The 17,916-nt window shown below is 39.1% G+C and overlaps 3 protein-coding genes across 4 annotated transcripts in view; 1 reads left to right on the top strand and 2 right to left on the bottom strand.

Moving 5' to 3' along the window:
- jhy (junctional cadherin complex regulator) overlaps window positions 1-1,515 on the top strand; it is a 33,478-nt gene extending 31,963 nt beyond the window's left edge. For both annotated transcript variants that reach the window (XM_042309805.1, XM_024394985.2), the window contains exon 7: window positions 386-1,515. In XM_042309805.1, the coding sequence (XP_042165739.1) occupies window positions 386-601 (216 nt within the window). In that variant the 3' untranslated portion in view covers window positions 602-1,515. The remainder of the gene's footprint in view (window positions 1-385) is intronic.
- Window positions 1,516-4,834: 3,319 nt separating this feature from the next.
- LOC112228103 (brain-specific homeobox protein homolog) lies at window positions 4,835-6,767 on the bottom strand. Its single transcript, XM_024393226.2, has 3 exons — window positions 6,351-6,767; window positions 5,633-5,823; window positions 4,835-5,536 (listed from the first exon to the last, which is right to left on the bottom strand). The coding sequence occupies exons 1-3, from the start codon at window positions 6,601-6,603 to the stop codon at window positions 5,297-5,299; spliced, it is 684 nt and encodes a 227-aa protein (XP_024248994.1). The 5' UTR covers window positions 6,604-6,767; the 3' UTR covers window positions 4,835-5,296.
- Window positions 6,768-10,165: 3,398 nt separating this feature from the next.
- Window positions 10,166-16,543, bottom strand: LOC112228104 (lens fiber membrane intrinsic protein-like). The gene is made up of 5 exons (XM_024393227.2): window positions 16,377-16,543; window positions 14,854-15,049; window positions 14,332-14,481; window positions 10,738-10,872; window positions 10,166-10,402 (listed from the first exon to the last, which is right to left on the bottom strand). Exons 2-5 carry the CDS (start codon window positions 15,026-15,028, stop codon window positions 10,341-10,343), a joined length of 522 nt encoding a protein of 173 aa, XP_024248995.1. The 5' UTR covers window positions 15,029-15,049; window positions 16,377-16,543; the 3' UTR covers window positions 10,166-10,340.
- Between the last annotated feature and the right edge of the window lie 1,373 nt (window positions 16,544-17,916).

Genomic DNA, 17,916 nt, shown 5'->3' with positions numbered 1-17,916 from the left:
AAGACACATCAACATTCTGTCACAAAGTTGTATCCCCAAGTTCAATCGGCCATTTGAAAGCATAGTTTTTCCCCCCAGTTCTTGCAGTTGTACCTGCCCCTCTGTCTCCAAACTATATTTCTGTAAAACTTTACTTAAAGCCTAATGCTTTATTACTTGTTTATTACTTGTAAGCATGAGTCTTTGTCATCTTATATGTTTATAGCAAGTGTTTTATTGACTCAAGGTGGCAGTGATTTAGTTAGGAGGGATGATATGGGAAATTATAAGAGCATCATACATGTTCGTAGAAAGTCTTACAATGCATTATAACGGTATTATATTAATCTCATTATACCTGTCAGTGTTAAATCAATTTTTACCTTTTATTTCCATTGGATTTAAGGCCCTGGAGTACGCCAAGAGCATCCTGAGGCCCAAGGTATTGCCCCAGGCCCAGCAGCCCAAGACCAGAGAGCCAGAGAGAGCCCAGGGGGCCCTTAGGGGCAACACTCGCCTCCGGGAGGGCCTCGACCTATCCCAGCTGGCCACAGTGGATGCCCTGAGGAAACGGCACGAGCAGGAGAAACAGACTGTGGCCAATGTGGTGCATGCCATCTGACACAGCACCGGCCCATTCACTTTACAGCACACTGGAGTCACCCAACTGGAGTCACCCTTAAAGCTGACATGGCCGTTCGACTTTTGAAGAAACTCAGCATATGGACTATATAGACAATATGGAGGAATAAGCAGGGGATTAGTGCAGCAATCATTCATTAATGCTTGTGTCTATAACTGCAGTTTGAGGTGTTACAGTGTAGCCTGTCTGTTTGTGGTTGATGACATAAGCATTTACTGTATGAAAGTTTTTTTACAACTAGTGATGCTATTAAACATAGCTTACGTGTTTCATCATATGATTTGATGCACTTAAACCATAGGTAAACATGGTACTTATTCAGTACCATACCGTAACTTACACTATAGGCAAACATAGTACTGTAATCCCAAACCAAGTGGATTTTTATAGTTTGCAGTTGATAATAAGGTAATATATTGATATTTGAATAATATGCAAATGGTTTGTACACATTTCAGATAAATCATGCTCTGGCTATTGATGAATCCTCAAGTACTTGAATATCTCTCTGCTAATATTCTTAACCTTACAATTGCTCATGAGTCATGACCTGAGTGAACATGACCTGAAAATGTCTAATACAGTACAGCTGCTCAAGTCAATTCAGACATAACACATATGGTTTGTTGTTGTAGTACAATATTACACATATCAGTACAATACCACACATAATAGTGCAATATTACAATCTGAGAGAACATGTACACCTAAAACATGTAGGTTGTTTGATGACAAGGAGTAGGCAACTGAGTAAAAATACTGTGGGTAAACCATTGGTACTTTTTTTGGGAAACAGTACAGTGTACTCCACCTGTTTTTCTCTGTTGTTTTGATTGCACTTGACATTGAAACATCCACTGTAAATTCAACAATACGTCATTAAATCAAAAAGCTTCCGGTACTCTGCTATATTGTCTCATTTTTGGGGGGTACGAGTTGGTAATTCACTCTTTGGCATTTTATCCACATTTCCAATTTGTCCCCTTTCACCCTCTCACGCACCTGGTTTCAGCTGTTAATCTGAAATAATCTGCTCTTTTTGTTCCATGCCTGATTAGTTTCTCCCTGTATCCCCCAGTCGCTACTTCACAGATACAAATGGGTCAAACAAAGATGACCCTTTGAAGGCCACCTGATTAGGGTCTGTAAACTAGTTCTCTGTAGTTTAAAGTGATAATTCCCCCCCAATAAAACAAAATCTCAAGCACCCCCCATTTATTTAATAGAACCGTCAGATCATTATCAAAGAGCTATTTACTCCTATGTAATATTTTAATTAGATTATAGTCCCCATTTAACCCATCATGGCATCTTTGATGCACTGTGTTTTTACTGTTAAAGCCTCAGATGTGTGGGGGTAATAATAAATACCGGACCTAATGAGAAACACTGCCTATCCAGACCAACTCTCTTTGCATCTTTCCCCCCACCCCTCTTTTTCCATAGAAATCTAGTTAATTGAAGGAGTCTCACCACCACACATGAAGGGGGCTAAATTAGCATCCCTTTCTGCCGATTGGAATAACCGGGGCAGACGTGCATGCTTTGATGTGAGTAGGCGGCAGGCCCCTGAAAATGAGCTGATGGCCCCACTATTAGGTCCAAATGTAGATGCATCCATGTGTTGCAAAACGCTTAATCTTTTAATTGATCACCTTCCGCACGGCCTATTCTCTTCAACGCTTTTTATTTTCTCAGTCAATCCGCATTATCTTTTGAAAATGACATGAATTGCTTTTCAAAGGGTGGGAGAGTGCTGTATATCCTGTTTGGATGTGCCTGTTAATTTAAACCTTCCAAATGAATGGAGAGCTGCCTTGTGGTGCACATTTAAATGACTCAATAAGTTCAACAATAGCTGGTATTGATGATTTTGGCCTGTGCGTGCATGCGTACGTTGTGTGCATGCAGGGCATGCTTTTAAAGGGCATTCCAGATGAAGTGGCCCACATGGAAAGTGCCAGGTCGCCTAGAGGTTAGAGAGGTGGGCCAGGAAATGGAGGGTTGCCGGATCGAATCCCAATTCTGATAAGAAAATCTGGTGGCAAGTGGCGTGCCAGCTCCTGCCATTGTACCCTTGAGTAAGGCACTTAACACGTAATCTGCTCCAGGGGCGCACCATGGCAGACCCTGGCTTCCAACTCCTTGGTGTGTGTGTTTCCAACCCTTTGGTGTGTTGTGGGTGTTTGTTTCTCGGGGTGTTGAGTTAAAAGAAAATAGTGAATACTCATTATCTGAAAGGAAAATGAATAAGAAATTATTTTTCTACTAGAGATAATACTTAAATAAAAATCTGCCCTTGTTTTTGCACTCATTGCCATTGCAGAAGAAATTAGCGTACTTGCTCACCTGTAGGCCTAAAGGGTAGTGCTGCTTCCAGCTCTCAGTCTCACATCAGAATTAGACATTCATCCATGTTTCTCAAATGTCAAATTTGTGTGTCTGCATGCTACTGATGAGTATTATCTAATGTGAGTATATTTTAACAATGTTTACTAACTGATTTTGATAATATTCAGAGAAAATTAAAAATGGGTGTGTTATGGAGTTACTTTCACCAAGTCATGGACACTGTTTTCAATGTTGTAATTTAAACCCCCAACATTTACTGTTGTGTTTAAATTAAAGCATGCTATTATTACTAACATATCGATGTATCATTCGTTATACAATGAAGGGCTCTCAATTCCCTTTGCTGTTATTTGTCCAACTCGTTTTCTGTTAGTGTCTCTGCTGATTGGCCAATCAATTAAGTGATGGTTGATTGACAAAGGTGGAGAATATTTAAATAATCATAATCTTCAATGCATATTGTTTTCAGGTGTGGCAGTTGTGTTTCAAGAGGTGACTGAATTTCTAGGCTATACTGAATTAATTTATTTTATCCTGCATTCTTTCCATAATTCCAGAACATTTTTTCTGTTTTACAACATTCGTTACATTTTTTAATTCTTGAGTGTCAAATTTAGTTTGGTTGGAGCTGGTAGCCTATTTTACTACGCAAACGATTCATTCCTTTTGGCAACAACTTTCGAGTAATATTCTACCACGGAGAGGCAAAGACCAACGATGGGTTGGTTTACTTTTAATGTCAACAACATTATGCACACATTAGACTTAAATATCTGTCCAAATATCCCCATTTAGCTTAGCATTGAACGCAATTTGTGAGGGGTCCATGTTGTTTTGAGTCGACTGCTTGAGTCAGTGGTGCACGTCTTCTCTTTCTGCTAAGACATTTGGTGATCCAGTGGCAGAATAACTGAAGTTGAATCAAAGTCATGAGACCGTTTATGAATAGCTTCCTCCAAGTTGCATGTAACAACTATTTGTTCTAGTGTGGGGAAGTCTTTCTTGTATTCCTCACTCAGCGTGGTCCCACCTACCAAGGTTACAACCGCAAGAGCAACTTAAACAGGCAGCCTCAGATTCACATTACCTCCACAGCTAAATGGCTCCTGGTTATTTAATAATCAAATCAAATCAAATTTTATTTGTCACATACACATGGTTAGCAGATGTTAATGCGAGTGTAGCGAAATGCTTGTGCTTCTAGTTCCGACAATGCAGTAATAACGAGCAAGTAATCTAACTAACAATTCCAAAAAAAACTACTGTCATACACAGGTGGGTTATGTTAGTAAAAAGCTATTACAACTGATCTACTCTACATACGGAAGGTGCATTTTCTAAGATATTAATGCGGATAGGCCTATGCAAAATAATAACCTACTTAAAAATATTATTATAACCATAATTAATTCAAATGAAGATGCTATTATTATTGAAGTAAAAAAAATAGGTCGTAGAACCGGACTGACAATCATATTGCTTTTCAAAAGTATGAGTATTCCTATAAAACTATTTGAACTAAATACAAATATATGTTCTAGTTAAATCTCCAGTGTCCTATAAAGATATAATTATTGATTAATAACGAACTAATAAAGTATTAACTGGCATTAAATTGAAACATTGGTCAATTCATCCAAGTTTAGAGGAAAGTGAAACTTTAATCCCTTTGCCTAATAATAAAACCAACTAACGTAAACGGGAAATGGTACAGGCTAAATAAACAATTAGCTCTTGTTATCATGCACGTTTTAATAGTAAAGCAATAACACTTCAAAGGGCATGTGCTGCAACATCTTTCATTAGGCTACCTGAACGAAAGTGCAAAAAGATAGGTAAAAAATGTGACATGCGACATGCTGCAATTGAGATGTTGATTCTGTTTATCAAAGTAGTTATATATAAATGTTTCTCAAAGATTTTCTTGCAAAATATTCAACTTGTGGCTTTAAACAATAAAAAAAATCTTTAAATTAAGATGTCTGGTTTTTGTTTGACTTTTGATTCAAAGATAATAGTCATACTAATAATAATATTATTAATAACGTCCTAATAATGAACATTGCTTCAGATTATATTTTGTATGTACAGTTGTTTGATATTATGCATTTTACAGTCACGGAAAACATAAATATAGACAGAGCCTAAAATGAATGTGTAGTGACATATTACGCATACCCTTGAATAAATACTACTTTGCATTATTATCAATGATTTGTTTAAAAAAAGCTATATATAATTTCATATGGAAAAGACACAATTCAATATTTACATTTACAATGGGTCATGGTTATTTGTTTTTAAAACAACTTGCCACTTGCTCTATAGTGAAGGTTCTGGCGAGCAAATGTCATCCTCGATATCAACATCGTCCTCATTTTCCAAAATGTACGAGTTCGGCTCGATTCCACTGTTAACATCATCTGTATTTTTTTCGTTGAGTTCACTCTCACTTGCGTTATCCATGGATCTATCTAAATCATTCGGATTTTTCTGGTCATCTTGTGTTTTCCTCAGTTGCTTTTTATGCTTCATCCTTCTGTTTTGAAACCATGTTTTCACCTGTGTGACAAAGGTGGAATATTTAATAAACTTGCTTTGCAGCACAATGCGACCATCCCGAAGGCTATGTTGATTGTGTGAATTTAGTTTTCTTACCTGGGTTTCCGAGAGACTTAACGCTGTTGCCAACTCCACTCGTTCTGGCGTGGATAGGTACCGTTGTATCTCAAATCTCTTTTCAAGACCAGATAGTTGAGAATCCGAGAAAACCGTTCTCGCCTTCCTGCGTCTGCAATGCTTGCCGGGTAACTCTGGATGATGCTGAAATAAAGCCGGCATTTGCATCCCTGTGAAATAAATATTGCATCCAAAATGTAATTCAACAATATTTAATAAAATGACATTAAGATATACATTTGTTAAGTTAAGTTGTTAAGTTAAATGAGATGTCAAACTCTAGGCATGTGGGAAAAATCAGGCTTTAAAGCGTTTTACTCCATGCAATTTCTTCACACCATTACCTTAGGCCTCGTTATATTTACCCAATCATTATATAATGGAGTAGAATTAGATTTGGTTCTGATTGAGTTGGATTTATTCGAAAACGTTTTTTTTGCACCAATGTTTACGCGCGAAAAGGCCGATGCACCTGTTGTAAAACGCCGGAGACAATTCCATCGATTTGTCAGGCTATTAGGTTTAATGGGCTACTAAAATTGAAATTATGCATGCACTAACATTATAAAAGACCCATTTGGAATTAAATCTTTATAGGCCTAACGGAATGTCAACGTTAATGTCTTAACTGTCATTGCACTCTGACTGCCTTAGCATCGTGAATGCATTTACCAGTCCAGTGCCTTCGTTGACTTACCAGACGTAAAGAAATACTGGTGATGGTCCAGTTTTTGTAGAGGATGGTGCGGGTGATGCGCTAGTATCGGAGTGGGCATCAGTGGGTATCCATATTCTAGGAGAGGCATTCGGGACGCCAGAGAGCTTGAGAACGGCGAGTGGAAGACCTCTCTCAGAGGCTTGGGTTTGTGTAATAAAATATCTTCGATGAAGAACGACGTTGACCTCTGGGCTGGCATCTGAGGCATGGGGGATGTATAGTTCAGATTCATCTTAAATCTCTGAAAACACTTTCAAAATTGAGTCCGTGTGGAGTCGATGCTATGCGCACCCTAACAAACCAGGGAAGGGTAGCACTAAACTTCTTGCCCTTCTCGTTAGACTCAAACGCTAGAATTGTCGTCTGTGTGGCAGCCAGTGAGTGGTGCCAGGCAGATTAGCCTACTATTTATTCAGTGCCAGTGGGAGGTAAATTAGCCTACTATTTATCCAAGGGGAGAGACTGTGGTAAATTGTGAAATTGATTTGTAATCAGCCAATAGCACGCCAGTGGGGCGGAGCATGGAATTAGTTTTGTATAGATTAATCATGGTGATGACGAAGAGGGAGGGTCGCTCGCCATGGTGCTGAAAAAACCTTCCCACGGAAGTCCTGCAGTTGTTCCCGCGCCTCAGTCAAACTTGCTTCCATTCGCCCATTTTCCAGTCAAATTTGAGTATGAACATATATCCTACTATTTTAAGCCATTAGACTATTGTATATGTCACATAAGCTGTGGTGCAATTTATAGACTATTGATAAACATCAACTGTTTTTAACAAGGTATAAGCCATTACTAGGCAACACCAATGATTAACAAATGATAACGTTTCACTTTCTACATGTAGCCTATTTTAGACTTTAAAAAAATTACTCCTAAACATCCGTAGGACTGCTGTTGGCATTCCCAAATAGACGACAGACAACTAACATTTACTACTCTAAATGGCATTACTTTTTTTGTCCAACAGTAGCCTGTTCTTGTAATCCCTAGGCTATACTATCTTTTCTTAGATAGTCATTTTGAGCGGATCGCTGAGGCGGGGATATAACAGGGCTATCTGCTAATTCCGCCCTAAATTGGCTGTAATTGTTGGTATTACAATCTGTGAGAGTACAAGTGGTGCTCCTGCGACATTTAGGCGACTGAAGCCTTAATTTGTTGATATCGTGTTGTCATCACATTTCCAATCACACTGGCTAATGTGAAAGTGTCTTAATGCAGGCAGAATTTTCGCTGCAATGCAATTAGGCAATTAGGGGAGATGTTAGAGCGGAAGTAGTAATCCTTGGGCGCGAGGACAGTATTTCCATTTGATCAGGTAGGCAGAACAAATTAATTACTGGATTCAATTACTCACGAAATTGCATTACTGAGCCAAATCTTAAACATGTCCTCCATATGCATGAGCTTGTATAAGGAAAATGAATGTGCACCTTGCAAATGACTCCAAATGTAATGTAGCACCAGTTTAATGAACTTGGAAATATGACAGCTTGAGGCACTGTTTTCGTTTGTTTCTCTATCTGAGCAGAGTCCAGAAATTATAGACTTTTATGGCAACTGGACAATTCGACAGTTGATCGAATGAAGTGATATGACATGACTTGCAGGTCTTAGTTCACTTTGGTAATCCTCTTGAGGCCCTTTTTGACATATCTGTAGAAGGCTACTTGTATAAACATTTGTTGAATATAATAGGCCTATAGAACAAATTAACTTGGTGAAAATATTTAAAAAACACTTGCAAAGCATAGTAGTATTTTGAGTCTTTCCAGCTAAATCATGAACTAAGTTGAGAAAACCTCTGACATGCAAGTGCGGCTCCTCAGCCCTTCTTAAAAGAACATCAGGGTAACTGTTGGTTTATGTGGAACATTTTAAAGTAGTGTAAATAAACAATGATGATGAAATCGTCTTTGCACGGATAGTCAATCGGCTTTTAACAGCCATTTCATCAAGTAAAATGTAGTGCTTGGGCGCCAGAGCATCAATTCTAAAAGCCAATTTATGCTTGACCTGAAAATGTTGTCGGATGCGTATGGATATGTGACGGAATTGCGAGCCTCCGGAGCCACGCAGAGGCCAAATTTAGCTCCCTACCACATTGCTGTGCGCCTCCCAAATGCTGTAACAATGCCGAGGGCTCAATGTGATTGGTTGATGGTAGGTGGGGGCGGGAGGTTCTGTATAAACACAAACTCACTTCCTTGACAACTTCCTTCACAACAGCTATGCGCTGCTCCACAAAGCCCAAGAAGTATGAATGACCTGACTTCTGCAGAGGCCGCATCACCGTAAATGCTGCACGGCCAATGCAGATAGTGGATTGACCATGCAGCGCCTTTAAGTGGCACATTTCCTTCGATAAGAGGCTTGCAACATTCTATTTGGTAATACATCGTTTAGCTTCAGAGACGTCGTCTGGTCATTTTTTTTGCAGTGTTACTATATTGATCTGGTAACAAGAGGAATCAAATTAAGTGGAAATAAGCTATATATTGTTTTGACATTCGTCTTTTCTTTCCCATCATGTACCAGTGGCGCGGTTGCGTGAAGAACATGTATTATTAGATCCTTAGTCTTCACTGAACTTTTGGCATCAGTTGATATGTAACATGATGATTGATTGTGAAATACAGGAAGGCAATGTCATATTAATTGAAATATGCATACATTTTCCCAACACCTTTATCGCAAAACATTGTCCTATAGGCCTAAACCAGAGTTCCCCAAACTCTGTCCTGGGGACCCCAAGGGGTGCACATTTCGTTTTTTTTCTTCCTAGCACTGCACAGCTAGTTCAAATATTCAACTTATCTAGATTTGATTATTTGAAATAGCTGTGTAGTGCTAGGGCAAAAAAACAAAATGTCTGCCCCTTGGGGTCCCCAGAGTTTGGGAAATGGTGGCCTAAACATTTCTGACTACCATCAATTAACCTCAGTCAATGTTTAACCAATCGAAGTGAAATCATGACACAAATTCCACACACAATGTGTTTGGCAAATATGTTTACCCTGCACCAGTGTATCATCTTGCATGCAATAGGTTTATCCGGTCTTCCACTTAACCAATCCAGTTAGTCTGGACATCATTTCATTCATCATGTTGTACAAGAATGCCTGCCACAGGACCAAATCATTTTTGTATGATCCAAACATATACATGTTTTTTTATGATAGCCTATGTAATAATGGCATATGTGTTCAACATAGCAGCTTATTGTGCATCCCCATACATGCTATAAAACTATTACTAACATTTTCCAAAAGATACACACTTGAAAACAACTGCTATTCTTCTATAGCCTGACCCTGGGAAGTTGTGTTCTATAATTTCTTGAAGCCTGCCCAACTCTGCTAAAGTGTAATTTGATTGTTAGTAGCTATTTATTTATTTTTACTTTTATTTAACTAGGCAAGTCAGTTAAGAACAAATTCTTATTTTCAATGATGGCCTAGGAACAGTGGGTTAACTGCCTGTTTAGGGGCAGAACGACAGATTTGTACCCTGTCAGCTTGGGGGTTTGAACTTGCAACCTTCCGGTTACTAGTCCAACACTCTAACCACTAGGCTACCCTGCCACCTCTATACTTACATACAGGAGACAGTATATTTATGCATCTGTCACATTTTATTTGAAGTACTTGGATAATTTTACTTGACCAGATCTGTGTTAGTTTGTCTGCATTGCAGATAATGTATATACTTTACCATATCAAACCTGTACTCAAAATTGTCTATATTTCTGACGTGTAAAAATGGGCTGTGCAAATATAAAAGAACAAGCATTTAATCATTAAAAAGGAGACATGTTTATCCCCAGCGTCCTTTATTCAGATCACTTAAAATACTAGAATCCATGTTCCAAAAGTAAATAGTGGATCGATCCATCTTGACTCTCAAATTCGGGGGAACAGCCACAAGCTCTCAATATAAGACATTGATTATAATTTCGGAAGTCTTCTAGTGAGAGTTTGAGTTTCTGGGGCATTCGTGCATCCGATAGGCACACATATAGAATATACCTTTAAAAGAAAGACAAAGACATCATGTACTCGTACACATGCATGCGCGCGTGCACGCACAGACGCATACACACACACGCACACACACGCACACACACACACACACACACACACACACACACACACACACACACACACACACACACACACACACACACACACACACACACACACACACACACACACACACACACACAAACACACACAAACACACCGGCCTTGGATTAACCATATGGAGTATTAATAATATATATATAATATATTTGCTTAAATAAAACATTAGTTCAGAATTAAATGTTATGTGGGGAGTGTGACCTGTGTTGTTTTGGTTTTACCTGAAAAGAAGTTTAGCACCACTGACACCCAGCCGATGATGAAGGACCAGGAGAACCTCCAGTTGCCATAGCGTTTACCATAGTAATTAATCGTCACGCCAGTGTACACTGCCATTGCTAGCAACACGAAAAAGCCTGGAGAGAAAAAGAGAGCAAACTACTTACTGCAACATCACATCATTTAACGATGGCATCCATGTTTTTGCATTTCTTGGATTCTTAAAAGTCTTAAGAGTTTTATGCTTTAGGTTTTAACACAGAAATCTTTCAAATTGTGACGTCAGTGGATACTGATCAATTTCAACACTGATACACAATTATGCACACTTATTTAGTGAACAGTTTGCTGTTGGAAGTATCTGATTTCCTTTTATATGTCTAATTAGTAAACAATAGGCTAGATTTACTCAATAATAAGATGGAACTAAGATCTTATTTTCTAGTATTGTTTCAGGTTAATGTTGAAAGTGCCAAACACAAAGGCAGACACATGCAAAAATGTAAACAATATTTAAAGTCCCTGCAAATACAATGAAACACAGAAAGATTAGTTTTTTTATTTTATACATCAATCATGATATTCTGCATAGTGGACCAAACTACCCAGATAACAACCAAAATAGCGCTTTTTATAGTCAGTAAACAGGTTTTCTTCCAAACTTTTTATGCGAGTAAAGTAGGTTACATGCCGGATAAAAAATGTTATGATAGGCCTGATGGAAAAAGCACATTTGTCTGTGAACTTTACAAAATGTTGACAAACAAAATATGCTACACAGGGTGGGATCTTTTTGTTGGTCAAATTAATTATGTGAGAAATGGTGGTGGAAATGGATTTATGCACAAATATTGATATAGGCCTAATAACCATCATATCGAAGTAAACTTGGAGTCATGCGATGATATGTTGTGTGGTTCTCCCACTATGACTCGGGAAAGGATGCAGTTTATTAGGCTACATATGAAATAAGTTATGATGAACTTCACAGAGTGGTGAAACTTCATGGTGATGAGCTTGATGCCCCTTTCCAATAAATATTGAGGGTCTTATGCTGGTGACATGATGATAATGCTTGGCTGCCATTTGACAAATAAAAATGATCTTGCTCTTTTGTCCATAATAATCTTATCGTGTATTGGCTATACCCGCACTGTATCTGCCAAAACCAGCAGGAGAAAATGTGATGGAAAACAATTTAACTTGTATTTTATATTTGGTACATGGGAATGGCAAAGAAAATGTTATGTTTACAATGTCATCATGCACAGCCTTTTATCCGCAACAAGCCAATTTGATGGAAACACATATCTGGTGGGAAAATTAGCATATGGTCTTTGTACGTATATTAAAATTTGCATAAAAATCTGTCAACAATTGGATGGAAACCTAGCTAGTTATAGTTATAATTTGAGTATCTGACCTTGCTTCAACCAGAACCAGATTTCATCCAGACAATTATACAGTGGGGAACTGTGAGGGCCTTCAGAGAAGGCCTAACGAATGATTTAAAATGTTGTTTTAATTTATTTTTCATCTTTACAATAATTGTAGTTGTCTTCTGCTTTCACCTCCTGAGTTTGTGTTGGATAGAGAAGGGTTAATACTGACGAGAAAAAAATATCCAATCAGGATTTTTCCTTGGTGGTCTCTGGGTAGAAAAATCTAGCTAGCTCAGTCAGCCATTGGCTAGGCCTTCAGAAGGTGGACAGAATGCCTCAATTTGGATGTTGTTGCTAAACTGTTAGTATCACCCTTTTCAAGAACAACTTTTCAAACTTTGTTTTCAAGTGATCATCTGGTGAATGACACTGTTTTATTTTTTGCAGCTTGCTTGCAGTTGGCTATCTCATTGAAAATAATGACTGTGAAACATTGTTGCATTTAAATGTTAGATCACCGGTTAGTGTGATGAATGTGCTAAAATATATTTGCAATGGGAAGTAATAGCTGGTTTGTTAATTTCATTTTGGAATGAAATGGTTGTGCTTTTGTATTGTTAGAATTTCATGGGACCTACTGGAGTGAATGTGATGCTTATTCTTTAACATGATTTGATGCTGTGTGACTGCTATTGCCTGTCTATGTGTTTGACCAAAACTGTCTCCCCTTCAGCACCATGGAGTGCACAGGTATTACGGTCGCTGTCCTTTTAGCACAATGAACCCTTCACCTTTTATGTGACACTGTTGTTGTCGGTATTGGTGATATTGGTGTTAGGTTATCATAGGTTATGTAAAGACTGTGTTTGTTTCGCTGGTCACATTATTTTATGCTCTGTGCCACATGTGTCCATGCCGATTCTGACTCTCTGTGTGCGGCAGCCCGAAGCACGGCCAGGCCTGTTGGATTCATTCATAAATTCCATAAAAAAGCATTGCGCCTCCTTCACTAGAACTACAATTTTCCGACTAGAGTACATATAATGTTGGGCGCATTAAGTGATGCTATGTTTTCTTGATTTTTGAGTTTGATACAATGTATTGGAAGATTTTTGTTCCCTCTGAAGGTGTAGGTCTCATAGTCCCGATTCGCCATAGCTTTGGGACACAACATCGGGAGACTGTGTATTGGTTGGACACCCTGAGTTGTGCATCGTTCTGGTGTTGGCGACGGAAAATAACCATACCACAATATAGCCGGCTTCACTAAAAAAACGTTTCCTGTCAACAAAAGCATATGTGTAATCTCTAGGAACTCTACTTACAAGACGTAAAATGAAAGGTGTCCTTTGCTATCAATTAAATGTCAGAATCCTACTTTTGTCCAAACCGCACCATATTTTTTTCCTGCGGTGTAAAATAGATTCCGTGGTAGGACGTCTCGCGTGAAGTGCGTGGTCTAATGGCAACCCGCTGTCTAACTCCGATGTATTATGGTGCGGTTCCGACAAAAAATTAATTTGGACTTTTATTTGATAGTGAGGGACACATTTATTTTTACGTCTGGTAAATATAGTTCCTAGAGATTATACATATGTTCTGTCGCCAACCACCAGGACGACAGGTGTATTTAAGTTTTATTCTTCAAAAAACATGTGGTTCATAAAAACCATTAGACACCATTCGACCGACAGAATCTTTGAATTTGAACTAAAAGTTGTATTCAGCATCCAACAAATAAAGATAACCTTATATCACTTATCATACAGTTACAACATTTGACATGGAAAGAAAACCAAACAGTATGGGTGCTTTCACGTATCCGCTTATGATCAGGATCCCGGAGCTTTCGGTACCCTGATCCGCGCTATAAAGCTTGTGTGAAACTCAAACGAAGCCTGGCTGACACAAATCCTGGACCTGCGTGATTAGTGCGTCCAAGATCCAGGACCAGAGCACCAGGTATTGTGGAGCGGGTCACATGGAACTTTTTGCGCATTGTAAACAAGCTAGCTCGCTAACGTCATGTAGAATGTGCGTCTTGCTAATTGCACCCTGAAACGGTTATTTCAGGTATTGTGAAAGCAACTCGTATTCTGTAGAATTCCCACAAACGCTCAAGGAAACCGAACCAGGGTACATAATTTCACATGTGAAAATGCCCTCTGTAAAATGTGTAAAATAAGTGAAAAGAAGTAAGTGAACCCAACTTACATGAGATGAAGAACAATATGCCTGCAGCAAAGGTTTTGTCAAATCTGTTGAAGAACGAGGAGTGGATGAAGGCCATGATGCCGATAATGATGCCAATGAAACAGGTCAGAAGAGAGAGGATCATAAGTGCTCGGGTGGCATCCAAGTGGGCTGCAGGGAGTCAAAGGTTAACAGGAATTGTCAGGGTACAAGAGAGACTGACCCTGGCCTGTTTTGACCTGAAACTAACCATATTGATGACGTTTGAACTGTGCTTGGCAAATATGAATCTTGTTATGGAAAGCAAGCCTTGATGCTCATGCTGTGACTAGGGTAATGCCTCTTTCATGCCAACATCAACAAGCTGTGGTGTGATTGGTATAGCTCCCATCACGTCATATTGTGATTCATAAGCTGTACCACTGACATGGCACATAACATGGAAATAGCACCACTCATATACCATTTATGGCTCGCTATGATATGTTTTGGTTGTTATGACAGTGTTATGACAGCATTGTGTGCACTGGCTGTAGTCCTCACCAATGCTGTCATTGTGTGTGAAGCATTTCCCCGGCATGCAGTACCGCCACAGGCCCTGATGCATGTAGTTGTTGGAGTGCCGGTACTGCATCCAATAATCGGTTGCCGTAGAAACAATCAGGAGGATGTTCCCCACGCCTGCACAGAACAGCCCTCCGCCCATGAAGCTGTACATTCTGCACCTGCAACCTGCAACCTGCAAACACGCACACACAATGATGAGCTTGAGGTCACTTAGAATACAGGGGTCAGCCGTCAACACACACACACACACTTCAGGAAGAGAGGCCCTAAGTGTTGGTAATTGCATTGTAATTATCACATAGTTTCCACTGGATTGAACCAAAGGGTTGAGGTATGTGTCTATTCTGAGGTCCACTTTGTTCTCTGGGAGATCAGTGGGAAAGGATGGGCCCTCACCTCTTATATTATAGAGCTTCACTCAGGGCATTTGCCCAGGATAACTTTGATATTTGATACATGTATTTGTCACTTATTCTACCTGAAAACAATATCTTCTGATCAAACCCTGGTCGTTCTCATTTCAATTTCACATTTATTTGAACTTAAAATATTTACATGGCAGATTATGTCTGGTAAAATCCAGAACATCATTTTAATAACCATTGCAAATATCATAGATCCACTTTTGATGTATGTATTACTGTTCTTATAGCAGCTTCTCAATACTCTTCTCAAGAGTATGTTCATTTGTGATCACATCTGTTGCTATTCTAGAAATAACTACTCTAAAACTGTCCCAAATACTGAAAGATGTACTAATGTTAATATTTAATTGCCAGCATTGAGTGCCAATATATCAGATTTGTTTTACTGAAATCACATGAAAACTGTCATCCCTTTCAAAAACAACTCTACTTTTCTTCTTACTGTGAGAGCAGAAACTAATTAGCCATAGACACTCCCATCAATTATCTATCAATTTTACACTGGCCAGAAGAGGGCAACCTAGTTGTTTTCAGTGTCACCTATATGTCACCATACCCTATATTTCCATCCATACTCTATTTACACCAACAAAAATGTTGCTTATAATTTGGTGGAGATTTTACAATCATTTATTGAAAACTGATTCTATAGGCTACACATTTGGCCAGTTTTTCTCAGTGGTTCAATAACCAGATTATTCCCAAACACAAATGATTTATTGTTTATTTCTTAATACAGCAGATAGCATGTGTCTATTTTATCCATGAAAGTTGGTGATATCAACCTGCAAACTTATATATACTCATATACTTCACCATATGAGTATGGTCATTCATTTAAACATTTAGGATATAAGTCTACATTTAAAAATGAAATGTTTGGAGCACTATACCAATATGTAACATCAGCATTTACTGACCCTCATTTTTACCCTGAAAGACTGACTCTTTTTTTTCATATATTGGAAAGAATCAGAGATTGACTGTCACACACAAACACACTAAATCATAATTAATTATTTTCAAGATGGATGACACTATTGCATAAATCCAACCACACGCTGACAAGCTTACCTTAATAAACTTTTATGAAGACTAAGTGACTCTGTATTAAAGTTGGTTTTCCTGACAAAATACAACAAGGCCCCTATAATGCCAAGACAGGCAGATTTCCAGCAGGCTAATAGCGCTATCGTTTGAATCGGTGAATAGGGAAATGGGGGATAGAACAAACGGAGAGGGCAGACAAAGGGACAGGCAGAGAGCTAGCCAATCAGCACTACTAGTTTTGTCGTTTGGGAATCTGCTGAAAAAACAGAATTGTCTAAAGCTGTCAGGTTGAAGTAATACTGATGACTGGATGTTTTTGATTGAAAGTGAAGGGCTGAAGCAGCTATAGTGGAGAGCAGGTCAGGAGTTAAATCAGAGGCTCTGCCTCAAACAGCACTGATTATTTTAATCAAAAGTAAATTGAGCAAATATTAGGTTACATTTTTTTTCTGAGTGTTTCCTTGACCCACTTTCGATTCAATAGTATTTGTTTATTCTGTAAATGTAAGCTGTAAGAACTACGGAAATTCTCCTAACCTTTGTTGTTAGTTCTTCTAACCTTTTACCGCTCCCTAAAACACTTCAGCGAGCAGGCCTTTCTAATTGACCTGGCCCGGGTATCCTGGAAGGATATTGACCTCATCCCGTCAGTAGAGGATGCCTGGTTGCTCTTCAAAAGTGCTTTCCTCACCATCTTAAATAAGCATGCCCCATTCAAAAAATGTAGAACTAAGAACAGATATAGCCCTTGGTTCACCCCAGACTTGACTGCCCTTGACCAGCACAAAAACATCCTGTGGCGTTCTGCATTAGCATCGAATATCCCCCATGCCACTAGCCAAGGCTTTCGACTCTGTCAATCACTGCATTCTTATCGGCAGACTCAATAGCCTTGGCTTCTCAAATGACTGCCTCACCTGGTTCACCAACTACTTCTCAGATAGAGTTCAGTGTCTCAAATCGGAGGGCCTGTTGTCCAGACCTCTGGCAGTCTCTATGGGGGTGCCACAGGGTTCAATTCTCGGGCCGACTCTTTTCTCTGTATATATCAAGGATGTCACTCTTGCTACTGGTGATTCTCTGATCCACCTCTATGCAGACGACACCATTCTGAATACATCTGGCACTTTTTTGGACACTGTGCTAACAAACCTCCAAACGAGCTTGAACGCCGTACAACACTTCTTCCTTGGCCTCCAACTGCTCCTCCAAATGCTAGTAAAACTAAGTGCATGCTCTTCAACCGATTGCTGCCCACACCCTCCCTCCCGACCCCGACTAGCATTACTACTCTGGACGGTTCTGACCTAGAATATGTGGACAACTATAAATACCTAGGTGTCTGGTTAGACTGTAAACTCTCCTTCCAGATTCACATTAAGCATCTCAAATCCAAAATTAAATCTAGAATCGGCTTCCTATTTTGCAACAAAGCCTGCTTCACTCATGCCGTTAAACATAACCTCGTAAAACTGACTATCCTACCGATCCTTGACTTCGGCAATGTCATTTACAAAATAGCCCCCAACACTCTACTCAGCAAATTGGATGCAGTCTATCACAG

This window comes from Oncorhynchus tshawytscha, linkage group LG30 (assembly GCF_018296145.1).
Source record: "Oncorhynchus tshawytscha isolate Ot180627B linkage group LG30, Otsh_v2.0, whole genome shotgun sequence".
NCBI lineage: Eukaryota > Metazoa > Chordata > Actinopteri > Salmoniformes > Salmonidae > Oncorhynchus > Oncorhynchus tshawytscha.
Note: the sequence above shows the minus strand (reverse complement) of the source record. Positions and strands in the feature narration are given on the sequence as shown.

Bases quoted from the DNA above. Each gene is read 5' to 3' on its own strand.
- LOC112228104 (XM_024393227.2), bottom strand. From the start codon at position 15,028: ATGTACAGCTTCATGGGCGGAGGGCTGTTCTGTGCAGGCGTGGGGAAC. The intron at 14,482-14,853 runs GTGAGGACTACA...GACTCCCTGCAG, and splicing joins CACACACAATGACAGCATTG to CCCACTTGGATGCCACCCGA. The intron at 10,873-14,331 runs GTAAGTTGGGTT...TTTTCTCTCCAG, and splicing joins CATATTGTTCTTCATCTCAT to GCTTTTTCGTGTTGCTAGCA.
- LOC112228103 (XM_024393226.2), bottom strand. From the start codon at position 6,603: ATGAATCTGAACTATACATCCCCCATGCCTCAGATGCCAGCCCAGAGG. The intron at 5,824-6,350 runs GTAAGTCAACGA...TTTATTTCACAG, and splicing joins CCAGTATTTCTTTACGTCTG to GGATGCAAATGCCGGCTTTA. The intron at 5,537-5,632 runs GTAAGAAAACTA...TTTGTCACACAG, and splicing joins TAAGTCTCTCGGAAACCCAG to GTGAAAACATGGTTTCAAAA.